This window comes from Opisthorchis viverrini, assembly GCF_000715545.1.
Source record: "Opisthorchis viverrini unplaced genomic scaffold opera_v5_154, whole genome shotgun sequence".
NCBI lineage: Eukaryota > Metazoa > Platyhelminthes > Trematoda > Opisthorchiida > Opisthorchiidae > Opisthorchis > Opisthorchis viverrini.
Window position 1 is genome coordinate 118,990 of NW_008751809.1, and position 16,693 is coordinate 135,682.

Here is a 16,693-nt window from a genome sequence, read left to right on the forward strand (position 1 = left end):
GCGCAATCCCAATAAACGAATGTAACATTAGTGGTAGCGTGGAATCTCAAGTGCTGAGTAGTGGATTATTACTAAATGTCGTCCTACTGATTTTTGAACCACCGATTCACTGAAGTTGGTGAACGTTGCCTGAATGGCTAAACTCGCACGTTGATGGCAGGTGGTTATCGGGTACACGTGCGTCGGTTGAGTCTGCCAATTAAGAACAACCTTTCACCAGCGGGGAAATAGACAATGGGCACTTACATCCAACTAGCATGACACAAATCGAAAATATCTTCTCCGGATTTGTGTTGGGGCTCACGTTGCCAAACCCGACGGAGGTCAAACTGGAGAAAGTGAAATAGAGTGCGGTGATGTATTTGGCCTGAATGGTCGGTCCCATTGTCGATCGATTGGTGTACGGTTGTTGAATTTGGGCAGCCAACGTGTCCAACCATCCGGTCCATATGTAATGTTTCTGGCGTTGAATATGGCCAACAAAGTACCAGATGCACGCAAGCCAGTGAGCAATGAGCACAAACGTTGCCATGAGCAATAAGAGCACCGCAGCGCCGTATTCTGAGTAGCGATCTAATTTGCGCACCACTCGCACGAGACGAAGCAAACGTGCAGTTTTCAGTAGTCCAATCAACTTAACCATCTGCAAAAGATTTTATGTTTACATTATCATGAGTGCCCACAACGAATATTACCTCCGAAAGATGGAAATTTCACTATAGCCCTAAGGATGTACCAAAAGGAAAGAAAACGAAGAACAGGAAGACCCTATGGAATTGCTCCAACAGTGTTGAAATGGATGAGTTTTCTCAGCTGATTTGGTTTATGAAATTTGGGCAGTTCCTTCATACATAGAAAACGGGTCCCAACCGTTAAGCTCTTGAACGCACATGCCTCACAGATGCTGGATAGTCAGTCTTTGTACTTACGCCAATCTTGTTTTACCCACCAGAGGAATCCGAGATAATGATGAATATAAATGACGTTCAGTGTACGATAAGTAGTGCTGGAAGTTGAAGTGTTCCGTGTTTACAATTATTCCACTGACCTTGTGGGACAATTTGATTATCATTACCAATTTGATCCGTTAATGCATGAGACATGTGAAGCACGGATGAACCTCGCTATAAAGACATCGTCCGTTTTGAGCAAAATGAGTCAGTAACCAAAGGCAGCGACATATCTATGCCAAGTTTTGTCTTACATTCACTAAACAAAACGATAGATGGATATGCCTGTATGAAGAAGACAGCAAGAGAAACAGCTCTTCATCTAAGAAGCGGCAATTTTCACAGAGGTGTACAATGAAGTCAGAGACCTTCATATCAACCACTGGCTCGTCAAACTGATATATTCCAACTGCCTCTCACATGTACCCACTGTATCACTGAGAGTGATATTCCCAGCTTTACGATTTGTTTCAACCCATCCGGTGGAGAGAAACATGGACCTTCGGTAGTCAACCATGACTGTGAATAGCAGGCGAAGCTTTGTTCGATAAAGTCAACTGCTGTGTTACTCTATTGTCTTACTAGACACACTTCTAGGTGCAAAGCCTAGAGCTACACACTCAGAAGCATTCGAAGTAACACAAGAGATGCCGTTTATATCAAATCCTTACGAAAGTTTCTGTGGAGTCTGCTTATCTTCGGTAAAGGCTAAAGTGGAATTTTACACTGAGGTCGTTTGCCAGTACTTGAATGTACCAGCTATCATCTGTGCTACCGCCGATATATCGAATCTTGTTTTGAGCGTTGATTCAAAATTAATGAAAAGCACATGCGTCAGTACACCTAATTCTGAGCGTACTGGAAGAGCACGGAAGGGGCTCACCAATGCTGTAGAATGAGCCAAATGGGTCAACTCAAAAATTGTCATGAGAAGAACAATATTTCGTAATCATCGTGATTATTCCGCAAGCGATTGACTGAGGTAGGGTGATCCAACTTAGGTGTAGAGTACGCAATAATGAAACTGGACAAGAGTGATTCCTAGGATTACGTAGAAGCAAATGCAGGCAGCGATTGGCTCTTTTCATGCCACATACGTACGGTAAAGTAGTGGCTGCCGCTGTAACTGACGACAGTACCGTTGGAACATCCACGCAACGCATTATTAAGAAGTTAAGACGGACTACGGTGTATCACTAGATCTGACCAAAAAACACTGACCGATTGATTATGGATGGCCAGTGGGGATCGGTTTAGGTCAAACAGCACGGAATGTGCGACCGAATTCGTTGTGAAGGTTTGCAAGTGTCCGATGGGAAGAGTGCTGTTACAAAGAATACTGCTCTTCCAAGAGAATACTGCAGTAAGGATATCGAAGTGAATAAGACTGACCATATTGGCATTTTTTTCTATATTTCCAAGTTTTAGGTGAACACATGAGATAGGCTGGTTTCGCACTTTAGTGCGGAATCCACAGAAAAATATTTAACCGTGGATTTGTTTGACGACAAGTTGGTCGTGAAATTTGTTTACCTGGTGCATACGCAAACACCTCGACTCAAGTGGCTTAGTGGACCGAAATACGAGTCATACCAGCCATACCATTTAGAAATGGCTAAAAGCCGGATACTTTTCGTTTGATAAGGAACCTTATATAAACATTGTGCACTAAAAATGTCCAGGTGGGAACGCAATCCAAGATGTTGCCATTGTAGCCGTTTACTGTAATTAAAATAACCCTTGAAAAGCCTAGCGTGTCGCTAGACTGAAGTGAACTGACGAGACCTCCACAAGTCCATTTCCAGAAAATGCGTTTCGTGTAGATGTACTGGCCAAGGGAGAAAGATGTTGGTTTGTGCTATGCTACAGACCCGGCTTTTCAACCCTGAGATGAACAAATATGATCATCCGCTTTCGGTTTATGGTGTGGGAGGAAAATAAGTTGAGCAAAACAGAGAAGCAGTCACAAACCGGTCCAACCATACGACAGTCAACTCACATCGTCGGTTTGCGCACCGATCTGTATCAGGTCAAAAGGAATGGCCGCTACGACGTCGATCAGAAGCCAACCTTTGAAATAATGAATAGCGATGCGGCCAGGGTCGGATATCAGCTCGTCATTCTTGTTCACGTACGTTGTGCGAAAATTGATAAAAATATCGATGATAAACATGATGTCTACGAAAAAATCAATCGCACGGAGTGTCGACCATTCGCCCTGAAAGGGGTGAAAATTAAAACCGATTAGGCGGAGGAAGGAGCCAAGATAGAGATTTCAAGATGCAAACGAAATGAGTACTAATTACAAAGTATCTGCTGAGAGTAGGGTGCAACTAACTGTTGACTTGGATTTGATACTACTCAGTGGTCAGGACGTTAGCCATTGGATGGCCAGGCCAACCAGGCATCGAAACTCACGGAAAATTTAACTACCAGGCTATGACCTTCGAATACAACTCGGGTGTGATTATATAAGCCTCAGCCACGTAAAAGAAACGTCACCGTCTGACGGGCCATCTGTTAGACGTAGAGAAAGCAACATCAGCAGTAGTATTAGGAAGTCTGTACTTATCAGCGACGTCGATCCTCTAGTTCGGACGGAATGAATGGCCAAAAATAGCCGCGTTGTAGGCCATTCTTCCACAGCTTTCACAAGTAAGCCACAACCGGTTCGGTCTTGTTTGATCCGAATTGCCATAGGACTATTTTTAGTACACGCCAAATACAGTAAAACCCAGATAACAATTTTTGTAAACAATATCACGAGCCTTATGGTAGGACATGCAGGCTAAATCGATTGAGTCGGTAACAGAACAAGTAACAGCAACCTCTAGTCCTTCATTTATGAGCAGTCGCCGAAAAAATACCGGCCTCAAGCCGCATTATGATAAATCGAAGTTTTAGAAGAGAATAAATACCATTCGAAGTAATGGAGACACTGACACACTGTCATGAAACTGTTCCCTAATCCACCTGTGGTGCTCATTGATAAACCCTCAAAAAGATTTCACTAAAATAACTACTATTACATCCTCTGTCGTCAGCGCTGGCTGGTTAGGTTGCTCAGAATGAGTATATCGTCCGTGGGATTCTACCGCAATAAGCCACTCAACACGCTAGCTGCCGACAGTATCGAGAGTGCATGTACAGATAGCCGGGCGGAACTGTGGTGTAGAGTGCAAGGTAAGTAGCCAATGGTTGCTATAAGTGTGCATGAGTGGAGAAGATGAAGGAAGCAGAAAGTCAAGATGTTTTCAGTCCAAAATAGGAAATTTCACATAACTGACTATGAGCACATTATGATGTGGAGAACAAGCACCGGCGAGCCAGGTCTCCCACTAATCAGGCGACGGAATCTGAGCTGGAACAGTACACCTGGTTTACTTATGTGGTTCTGGTACGCGAAATTCTACCGGAGTTCGTAGTATTTCATGAGCGTTCGCGGGAAAATGCACGGATTCGAAATCCAGACTGAGCTTGCTCATGGTCAGTCGCGTGCACATCTTTGCAGTGGCAGAGAGTTCAATAAAACTGGAGCGTGCATCTGCCACCTTAAAATCAAGACCATCTCCCAGAATAATGCAACAAATAATCCTGTCAGTCAACAATATGCATTCCTGATATACTTAGGAATATCCTCCTAGTTACGCCGCGGAGTCGGCTAAGTACCACTAAAGTGGTAGAACATTTTCGAAACATGGATTCATTTCTGGATACAGAAGAGGACAGGGTTTTGAGATGCAAATGGGAATCGATGGTGTGAGCTCACCGATTTTCTCGTAGTTTTGTTTTCCTCCAGTAAATGGAAGGCAGCGGCGTACGGGGTAAATATGGCAGTGTAGATGACGAGACCCAGGATAAGCCAATCCCATACCGCCTTCACTGGACCATAGTGCTTCAAGGTGAACGGATGAATTCTAGGTGAATGCAGTTTATGCTCGGGATGAACATCCGGACCGAGGGAAAGCATCTGAAACGGGATTCGAAGGTCATCATCGCCGGTGACTGAAAAATCGAACTCCATGCATGTTACAAGAATTGTTACTGCGCTGATGGGTAGGTGTCACAGAGGGATTAAGGAAGAAAACCTTGATAATTCGTAGGTATGGAGTTTTAAAGACTAGTGAAAACGGAACGTGACACCAGAAACATCGAACTCAATTTCAGAAAGACTTGACTTTCCGTTCTAAGTGCAAGTCAACAAGAGAGTGTGGAGGAATCGGTTGCAGACTGTTGACTCCTATAACACGTCTACCAGCTAGTTTGCACAGATGATGCATTTGAATTATATGTGAGTCTTGGTCTAACAAGCAGTTGATTGGTACTATTCGTCTAGGTAAGTGAATTTATCAGACGGTGTCGGAAACTCTTAAGAACAACTGAGGAGAATATTTCAGAAGACAGTGAAGACGATATACAACCGTCCAACAACTCTGACGAATAATGAACTCGGTTGGTCATGGGGCGGCATATGTTCGGGAGTTCATTAGCCAAGGGGTAATGCCAGACATGAGCCGGCATGCTTGGCAGTGAAACATTATACAGACACCATGTGCGCAGTAAGTAAAGACAAAGACTCGAGGATGCAGTAAATCGCCCTCATCCGTCTCCAATTCCACGCGTCTATCATAAGTTGCCTTTCTTGAAGTAAGCTGGGAAAATATCTACCTCTGTGGAGTCTATGAAATATTGGGATAGTGAAGTAAATCCGTGATGTGTACCTAGTGAGGTTCACTGTAAGTCAAATGCGAGAGGCGTGGAAAAAGTTTGCGGAGAAGCTTATTACCGTGGTTTCGTCTACAGAAATTACTAGTAAGAAATAAACTTAGGTTTCAAAGTATGTGACTCGTCTTAACTAATTGTTGGAATAGGCATGTATCTCAAGAAAATTAGGATGATGCCATCTACCAAGCCATCGATCGTCACAAATGACTTGCTAGTCAAAAAAGCTTGAGTTTGACATTCGGTCAGATATTAGGTGTGCAGTTTTGACCGGACAAATAAACTCACGCAAGTAACGTTTTTCAGTACCATATCACATTCCAGACACCCAATCAAACCACAAGCCGTCGGTTTTGGAAAGGCCCGGTCTTCTGTGGTGACCAACGATTTTTCATAAGCCACTAACTGGCAACCGATCGCGGCCAACATCCGATTAGTACACTTCTTCTCCACTCAAAGGAATTAACCAAACGCTCAAATGTAGTCGGCAAGTACGTCACCCTTAGCACAGTTGTGTTTGATCACACTCCTCCATGGTTGTCGCCTCTTCCAAAAGTGGTTAAGACACTGCCGGAAGTACTGATCCGTTTATCAAGCTCGTAGACTAGACGTTCGAGTTGGTTACTCCCAATGGGGTGATTGTTTAGTAGTTGCTCGAGGACAGGCTATCCATGCTTAACTGCTAAGCGAAGGGTTATGTGGCCAAGCTATCCTATGCCCATGTGACGAGGTTCGATAATGGTAATAAGCTTCATGTGCCTGAGATTTTTGCAGCCGATCACCTGTCGAAACGGGAAAGGTCTACACATAGTAAAGCTCTGCACATAATAACTATGGGGTGAACCAAAAACGTCTAAACAGAAGTTCCGCTAACAGGCAGAACAGCTGGTTACCCTCTGACCTTACACCTACTGCGAGAAAATGAATCAAATTACTTTTTTTGTTTCTGGGATAGAATTCGCACACAATGGAAACAATACATGAGCTGAAACAACTTCTAATATGTCTCAGTTACCCACACTCAATCTGAAGCGATACTAGGTGAAAAATAGGTACCCACCTCTGCAACTTTATCCGACACATTTCGGTGCGACATGAGACCGGAATCCGTAGTGATTACGATACCGCCGGTACCATGAGCCACTGCCGAACCAACACGGAGCCCTTGGGACGAGCCCGAATTAGTTCTTGTCGGGAAACAACGGTGTGATTTTTTTGTTGTCTCTCCACCGTCAAGAAGCATAGACGAGGTCTGACTAACGGTTGACAGATTAAGATGGGATGAAGCGGCTTCGGGTGCACCAAGATGAGCTGAATCTGATGACTGCCCGAAATGATGGTCAGCAGAACTGTGTCGTTGTGCCAGCAAGCCTGTAGAAGCCAACTCTGAAATAAAAGTACGAAAAGTAGTGACAGTAAGACAGAGGTATTCGACTTGACTGTCTGGACTCTTGGAGGTAGCTGTCCACTTAGGGAAACAAGTTGGTACATATATACGTTTGATTCATGAACCATCAGATTCTAGTAGACTGACTGGAGCTGAACCAGCGTAGTGTAGTCGTGACCACACGTGACCATAGCGTACTTATTCGCCATGGCATACAGAAACAAACACTCAAGCTCAGGCCCAACCGGTTTCGAAAGATACATAATTTCAATTGCAACAAGAGCTACATAAGTACATTAAATGACATTTCGAAATGCCATACAACTGGCCAGAAAATACGGGAATCCCTCCCTGAGGACAACACATGAGAGGATTCAACCCTTTGAACAACAACCCACCCCTCGGGGAGAAACTCCGGTAGAACCTAAGAGGAGGCACTTTCTACTCCTGAAAATGGCTAGTTTATTTCTGAAAAAGAAACATTACGACAAAATCGTCCTACGACGTCAATCCACACTCAATGGTGGGCAGTTACTTCAAAGTCATGGGTACAGCTGACACACTAGTTCCCCACACTAGTGAACCGTTTTTGACTGAACCTGAACATATGTAGACAATAATGGAAACCATGCCGTGTGGTCACGTACTGACTGGCTCCTCGAGCGACGACTTCTCAAATGAAAGTTCCACTCATCTGGTGAAATTATTCTTCCTCTGAGATACTCGTTGCTTGGTAGTGATATGAGGGGATTTGGCAACGCTCAATAGAGATATGGTGTCCAATCCTCGATTTATGGAGAAATTAGTCTAAATGCGATCACTTGGAATGTTTGCAAGTGAAGACTGGATGTGCAGATTTTAACACACACGAATCAATAGGAATGAGGATTATGATTCACATAAGTCTGTTGAAAACTTTAAGTTTATGGTATCACCCATAAGAGATTTACTCTTATGGAACGCATTTATCTTTCATTTCCTACTGGATTGAAAGATTTGTCTTCGGGTGAGCCTTCAAAGAGTAACCAGCCGCAGAATAGCAACGTTTTTCGGGAAAAGCTAACGACATTTGCCGTGGAGTGAAACTGAAGCTTTTTGAAAAAACAGCGCAACTCGATAAGAAACCTGCGGAATAAACAAAAATGCTTGGTCGAAAACATATGTCTTCACGCTAGATCTAACGGGAGGAAAATGCACGTAAACCATACTTCCTCTGTTTTTGGATAATTACAGAGGAGGCTCTGATCTGTACCGGGCCAGAGTAGACAAGCGACAAACAGTGGAGAGTTCTATTTCGACGACACGGGCTTGAATCACCACATGGGCTGTGGGCTTCCATTTTAAAAAACGGAGTACACATGTTCCACCAATAAAAGTCAGCGGAAGACATTGTACATTACTGTACACTATGGAGGGCTGTTTCCCCAAACCTAACCATTTTTCTAACCACCACCATGCAGGCGGTTCACCTGGAATATGGAATGAGTTTCCTCACAACATTCATGAGTGAAACGATAATCCTAATGTGGTCATTCCTCAAAAGTTAGTTCCCCGAAATTATTTCATAAGCTAAAGGGCCTAATTTCTTGATTAAAAATGGCGACATATAATGATATGGGGGATACTGCTGATGATCATAATGATACTTCATTTCAAACAGTACCACGTTGGAATACCTATGATTAAAACACTCAGATTCCTTCCTGTGCGTATGCAAATGCCCAAGTTCAAGACACTTTCGGTGGTTAAAGTCGTTGTACTCTATAAAAGAGGAACGCTGGATAAGAATTGTCTTGTTTGACGGTTCCTAATCGAGTCCATCTGATTGTCGACATGATCTTGGTTCACAAAGATCGAGACAACTATCACTAAACGATGCACCATGACACACTAGTTTGCATCAATCACAGATGCGCAACAGCATTGGGTGTGTGGAACATTCACTTTGGATGAAATGATAGATGTTGTCGCGTCTGGCAAAAGCCTGGTGAAGAAGCTTTGAAACAAATGGAATTTTGTTGGTTGTTGATCAGGTGGCTGTGATCTGTTCGCCGAGCTTGGCAATTGATGCGCATTGATGATATCTCCTCGTCTGGTGACGAAACGTTTGCAAGCCAATTGCCAAGCTCGGCGAACAGATCAACAACCAATAAACTCACCCGAGCTACCACTAATTCCCCACATTACCAAATGGAATTTTACTGATTTTAGTGAATATAGCGTGCGATATGGTTCTTATGAGGGACACTTTGGGATCCCGTTAGTGTTCTCTCAAAAGGGGTATTGTAATAGAAAATATCAAAAAGCAGAAACTTCCAGTGAACTAGAAACTGATTACATGAATGAAAAAGACTACCATAGTGGCGTAGTACATTTCAACACGTCATAACTCAATAAGATCGCACTGCTAATCGAACGACCGTACTGGACAGCATGTGTATTATCAATGTCTTACCCATTGAAGAGTGTACAAACTGTTCTTGGTTTATTTCCTCTGGCATAACCGTAGTGTGATGAGCTGGTGATTGAGTGGCTCGATGTCCGATTGAAGTGAGTATCCGGGTCAAGCCAACAATTCGATGAAACTGAGAGGCCAAAACGGAGAGCTCTGAAGCCAATAACGAAAGAGCGCAAGTGTTTGGCATCGAAGAGCAAAGAATAAACAGCAGAATATAACAATAAGGCGCATCTGATTTCTGTAAGTCAGTGTGACCTACAGTCAGCCGACAGTCAGTCTCGGAAGGAATTCAGTGATCCAAGATCCTCGATTTCTTTCACTTGGATGTCTATCGAAAAACACTCCAGCGACTCATCAAAAACCACACCCAGTCAAGATTTTAAGCACCAAGTGCGGTGTCAGATGGAAATAGGAATATCCGAATTCCGGGAGGATAGAGAAGATTAGAACTACGAATAAGTACGACCGAGAAGCAAGACTAGATCACCATATAGTACCCATCTGCTGAACTGTGTTAACAGCGAAACCAGATCACCCAAACATCCAAACAGTTGTCCCCGTGCGGTTGTTCAATCCCATTCTCATACAGTTTACAGTATGAGCGTTCAAAGAGCTATCAAAAGCGATGCAGAGGCTTCACTAAGAAATACGCGGTATTCGCCAACTCGAAATAAAACACGGCCAAATCACTATGGCGTGGATTTTGCCAGAATTAGTCCGTACACCGTGAACATCGGGAAGTCACTGGGACAAAAACACTTATCGTCCGAAATGCTCTGTGATCTTCCGCTCTGAAATGTTTGTGACGTACACACTAATCATTTGTCGAAACAAGTGGTGCACATACGACTAACTGCGGTCAATGCTGATCTTGAAACACTTTGGCAGTCAACTTGGGGGCATCACATGACACGTACCACGTTATGGATTGGTAATTCTGAGCAGTTTTTGAGGCAGTCAAACCAGAGTTGACCACCACTGGAGAAAATGAACGAATGACCTCGAAATCCAAAATTTTGGACTAAAACTTGACAATTCACTGACTCGGTCCCTAATTGTCAAGTAGAATCAGTGTAATGACACTGAGTACTGGTCAATGAAGGAACTCTGAGATACACGGGCTTTGTTACATGTATCCGCTAGCCAAGACCAGAACATTAGCCAAAAATGGAGTGGGCAAGGCCGCCGATAACCAACTGCAGTCACTTACGTTTCTCCTAGCAGTGAATACTTCCATTTTCGAGGTTCTAACGCCCTCTGATGTTGCTGTGACCTAAATAAACCTTAATAGTTGTGACATTTTTATGGAGTAACTGTCGCCCACCGTAAATGCAAGCAGTAGCTATGGCAGGGATACTGTTACAGAGTTCGGACTGGGCCTTGATGACTGCCGCCAACTCTGTTTGACTGCATAAACGTGGTACGGCGCTGTCTGAGTTTTCTAGCGGATACATAGGTTTGTTACACTGTTCGAAATCACATAATATTGACATAAGAACGACTAGGTGGTCTAGTAGGACCGTAAGTTGAGCCTGAAACCGAACAACTACTTCCATACTCGCGATGCCGTTTAAAACCTCGCTAATTCCATTGATTACCTGTTTTCTCTTTACTCCCAAGGTTCTTCTGATTGTCTACCTGCAGGGGTGCACTAACTTTCGACACTTGTTTTGCACTTCGAAGATTTAGGGACAGTTCGCTGTGTACGCTCTGATGTTGAGGTAAGCTGGTAAGTATGTGTGATTTTGCCAGAGCACAGTTGAAATACTTTGCCAATTTGTTTCACGTTCTCCGTTCTAAGTGATAATGATGAAAAAAGTGATTCATTGTTAATACGTATACCAGTTCCTCAAGTATCCAACATCATCAGGAAAAATAACCTGAACGCCAAATTTCTGGCGCCGGTGACCTGATTGTGACCAACGTTCTTACAAGTGCATACTCAGGTTCGGCTCTTCATGTCCTTTCAAATGCAGTTATATTTATTGCGCTTGTTCTAATGATATTAAATAGTTTGGCCAGTTACATTTTTATCGTTACAGAAACGGTGATCCGCTAGCCACCCTGGTGCTGAGTTCAGAGAAAATAAGCTTGTCCAAACAAACCATACTTTAAAAAAGCAGTATGAACATGAATTTCCTGTGAATATCGGGCTTTCTTGTTCTTAATGCGCCATGAAACCTGTTTCGAAAGTGGTGTTTACAGTTCGTGACATACACAGAATAAATTAGGATATACACAAGGCACGATGCACACTAATGACTGAAATCGTTCTCCGAGATCATCTGAGTTTTTCGGTGTCAGTCAGTCAAATGTTGGTCTTCAATAAGTAAGCTGTGTGGTATATGCAAACGTTCTCGACAGTTCAGATTATACTTTTATTATAGGGCGGGGAAGAATTGCCCTTGGCACTAAGGGTTCATGTGGCTCACAGAGACTAATATGGCCGTAGCTGACTTACAGGAACGATATTTTGATCACGAACCATGAGTGAAGTTCATGAGTAAGATCACGATTTATGCTACGTTCACGGCTTCTTAGTGCTAACTATCGTTTAAATGTCAAGACTTGACGCCTTTAAACACCACTTACTTTCAACTAACAGGCAGGAATAACTTCGATTTTTCATGGTAGTCCCGTGAAAACAAAACATAAACTCGTGGGATTTTGGACTATTTCTAACCGACACTACCACGAACATCTAAACGCCAATATATCTTCTTCGATACATTCCAAACGCTTTTAATTTTCTGTCGAACAATCGGCAAGATCTAATACTTGTTAAGTAACACCAACAGTTTCTTGCTAAATTGTATTGTGGATAAAACTGACCTTAATAGTACCAGGCCAATGAATTTTGCCATTGGTCCAGCATTAACGAAATGCAAGTGAACCTTCGCCTATTGAGATGCATGAAAAAGCACATGTACTGGATGAGATCTACGGGTTTGTGGGAAGGTTCACAAGCATGTCATGCTGTAGAATCCTAATGAGCAAAAATTCCATATAAATGAGGCGAACCGCACATGGTCTCAGAGGCAGAAACGAAGGTTAGGCAAAAGGCTTACTTCCGCGATCGGATTTTGACTTGACGACATCGGCATCCTCAAAGTCAGACATGCCACGGAAGGTGAGGATATAAAGCCGCACTTGACATTCCGCATTGCGCACAGGGGCAACCGCAATTTGACAGACAAAATGAAAGCCTGCCAAAAAGAGAAGTAACATTTGGGTGGAAATTGAGGTAAAAGCGACAGCCACTGACTGCCGACTGCTAGATTTCCAGTAATAAAACGCACCTATTAGAGGGAGTTCTCCACTGCTTAAACATTCTGGAAGCACCACAGTTACCAAGGGAAATGTTCATTTTTTGATACCATAGAGCTCAAATTACTACATCTGTGCTCCCCTGAGGAGGCCATGTCAATCTAAAACGGCACTGAATTCTGTTATGAGACTCGAGTGAATACAGTTGATTCCCTGCAGTTAAGTTAGAAGCAAAATGGTTTGATTGTGATGGCCTCACAGACTCGTTTTTTAACATAACAGTGGTGGGTACTTGGCGAAAAATGCAGCAGCTTGTGTACGACGTTCGACTTGTCCCAAGACAAGGGTCGGATGGTAGAATAGTTCTAAAGCAAACATATAGGTCATATAGTTTTTCAAATAGACGGGCTTCGTTAGAACAGCCAACCCCAGCGGGCTGACCAACACCGTCGCTGCTATTACGAATGAGTCCCACTCCATCCTGACATGATACATGCATTAAACTGAACGATAATGGAGACAAGATGTGTCAATTTTGATAAGGCAAATCAACCGTTGGAAAAAGTTCAATTTGGACATTAGCATGTCAAGTGACAGCGCAAAACGGTGGAACCAGAAAAATGTGAAACGGTTCACTGCAATGAGGAAAGCCCCGGAAATAAGGTATATGACCAGTGGTGGAAGATAGGTGTATGGATTCAAATGTACAAAACAATGACTGTTAAGTGGTCTTCAAAATGCTAGTTATTTTTAAGTGATACTGTTGACTGGGGCAAAGGAATTTACATTTCTGTCGATACGTTAGAGATCCCGAGGTCGGTACAATACATTTACATATGAAAATAAACTATATACGATTGTTTCCAGATGAGAGGAAAAGTAACAAGGTTCGTCAGAATGAAAACGCTCATCGCTTCGCTTCTTGTAGGAAGGTTATTAGAGTTGAGTCAGTAGGAACCAGAAAGATTAACAAAGGTGATCCGATCAGGGAGATAACGATATTTGTGCAAAAAGGATGTCCTCGTGAAACCACGGGGGCATGCCGGTGTTCCATTCACATGTGGCGTTAAAACATCGAAATGTCAGGATTCTACTGGCAATTCGGAACGGGATAGAGAAAAGTTGAATTAATCTTTCTGCCGCAACTTCAGTTAAACTACCGTCCCTCACATCAGTAGCTTTGCCGTAAAATCTAAACTAAAATGAAATGAAGGATAAGGAATGACTGGATGGGTCAGTTGAACACGACAGAAGTATGTGTGAACTACTATCATTCTCAAGAGTCACTGTCCGCCCAGCTTGGACTTTCTCAAAAAGGTACACACCAGAAAGATCCTCGAATGCGAAGCAGCAGAATTGGCATTCCTAAGCAAAACTCATTAAGTCATGTTAAATGCACAGGACTTCATCAAGTATGCGTACCAGCCTTGTTGTACAGTATGGCGAGAATTACTCGTTCCTCAGTATCCGTAAGTGCCTGCTTCAACTCCCCCACGGCTTTGGAAGAAGTGAGAGGACCGTAAAGAAACTCCAAGGCGGCGGATCGTTGCAAGATTTCCGCGCGTGAATAGCCACACATGGTGCACAAATCATCATTGCAGAAAATGATCGGCGTTTGTGGTAGCACGGCATTGGCGATCAAAAATTTTCGGCCTGCGAAAATATGGAAAAACTTTTAGTGTGTAGATCACGGAAGGACACACTGGAGACTTTCAAAATTTGCGAAATCTAGAATGCTAGGAATAAAAACTAGGAAAAATTGAAGATGTTGCCTCTTAAACGCTTACTCAAACCTCAACTTAGAAAGCTAACACATACATTCTGATTTGACTAGGAAGCTTAGTGTTCGATGATTCCACAGACTTGTGTTGATGGCTAATTCGTCTGTCGAACGGTGGCATAATGTCTGACTCAGAAAATAGCAAGGATGTCCTCGAAGCCTGAGCATTTGTACGGAGTGAACCAGGGAATGGGGATAAACTACGAATCAAAGCAGCTAAGCATTTAGGTGGACACGACCTGTCCGATAATCAAATTTTTCTCAACCTTATTTTCGATGGATCAAAAGAGCCACAGGGCGCATGCACCAAAGCGACTGAAAGTTGGCACTTAGGTAATCACATGCAACTAAAACTGGATATTGCACTACGAATGGACTGACGATACAGTGAGTTTCTGGTTTTAAACCAGGGTCCAACAAGAATAATCTTGGACAGTTGAAAACCAGGTTTTTATGGGTTCAGTTCCAGCGAATACTTAGGTTGTGCAATATGTTAGTGAAGAGACACGAAGAAAGTAGAAAAGCTGAAATATTACCAGGATGTCTAAACAGGAACGACCAAAAAGACAGGAAAGAGACTTCTATGCAAGAAGCTTGTGAACTGACCGTTGAGCCATCTAGAACCAACACACGAGTAAGGGGGAATAAGTTCCACAGCTGTATCCGACAGTCTACAGTAAATTCTTTCAGCACTTGTGGATAAAGACCTAGGTTTTGATGAAACCTCGATAATGATCCGGTTCAAGTGCCAAGGATATTGTCATCAGTGAATCGTACCGTCTATTGAAACTATGATGGGGGCACGGAACAGGAGCCTCTAGAAATAAGAAAAATACTAGATGAAGCCTTCCAAACCCCTCTAGAAAGCGAATGCAAGACATAAGGATTCCGTCGGACAATTTCAAGTATGGTCGTGTTTCAGATGGACACCACTATGGCAGAGGAACTCGTACAACTCACTTACCTCCCCAGACAATATTCAGCAGTCTACCGCAAGGAAACCCTTGTTCGAGGAGATGACTTAAAAGACACGGAAGATTCCTAGTTGGAATGTGGCTGAGAAGCTTGATAAGCCGAAAGCACTTTCTGGTTCACTGAGCGGGACCAATCGAATGATAATGCTTATTACCCTTGAACTAGGTGCTCCAGTCAAGTGTTGCGCAAATTAACTGATACCGTTGGTTTGAGCTCGCGAGAGTAGTGGGTGTCTATGGACCGCAAATGGTCTCAAGGACATTTCAGCTCCTAGAACGTGCATGGCAGAGCAGAAAATAATCACACACGTAAAGTGCGGACCAAAACTAGTGCAACTGGAAACTTTAATGATTTTTGTGGGATTTCGTCCTGTAAGTGAAGCCAATCTATGCTGAAAAGCCGACAAGCACTGTACAGCCGTTTCATCCTTATTGGGAATCATCAGCAGTGCGCATCTCACGAAACTCCGAAAAGTCTCGAACCCGCGACCTCCCGGCTAGTAGTTTGAACACTTAACCGTTCGGCCACGAGTGGCTGATCAGCAGTGTGATTAACTTTAATGATTTGTGCTCCACTTCGGAATCGATCAAGTCCGAAATACTAACAATTATTTTGTTCCATGTTTTTTTCACCCATCACAACGCACACCGCTATAAATTGGGTAGTTAGGGATATTTTCACCGACTGGTTGAGGTGCGCTATGTCAAAGGTGATTAAGTTACTGCTGGACAACTGGAAAACTCAGCCAAACTTTCAGTCCAGCAAATTCCGGCCGGGCTTTTTGCCACCGGATATATTATCCGGACAGAGCAACTGAAGCGTAGGAGACTTCTCGTGCACTATGTAACTGGCGTGGCCGGCTCTGTAAATATAATAAACCAAAAGTAGTAAAGTGACTGAAAACTACTTCTAATGCAGGGATGAGTGCTGATTTAACTTACTCGATAAAATAGACGAAGGTAGTTCATAGCTTAAGCATCGTGCTATGAGCCGAATAAAGTTAATTCACTTTTTCGGACATTCGGGCTAGTGATAGCCTCTCTGATGTAAGTGGCAACAGTTGTGCCACATTTGTTGTGCTGTTTCCGATCGACCGTACGCTTGCGAGATATAAAGTATCAGTGACTGCTTATTTGATCGTAATTGCGACAAAA

At 43.2% G+C, this 16,693-nt stretch overlaps 1 protein-coding gene across 1 annotated transcript in view; it reads right to left on the minus strand.

The window, feature by feature from the left end:
• T265_06953 (hypothetical protein) overlaps positions 1–16,693 on the minus strand; it is a gene marked incomplete at both ends in the record, with an annotated part of 34,146 nt that overhangs the window by 15,401 nt on the left and 2,052 nt on the right. Inside the window, 7 exons of the mRNA XM_009172359.1 lie at positions 247–643; positions 2,950–3,168; positions 4,720–4,920; positions 6,733–7,058; positions 9,515–9,667; positions 12,586–12,723; positions 14,207–14,437. Of these exons, the coding sequence (XP_009170623.1) occupies positions 247–643; positions 2,950–3,168; positions 4,720–4,920; positions 6,733–7,058; positions 9,515–9,667; positions 12,586–12,723; positions 14,207–14,437 (1,665 nt within the window). The remainder of the gene's footprint in view (positions 1–246; positions 644–2,949; positions 3,169–4,719; positions 4,921–6,732; positions 7,059–9,514; positions 9,668–12,585; positions 12,724–14,206; positions 14,438–16,693) is intronic.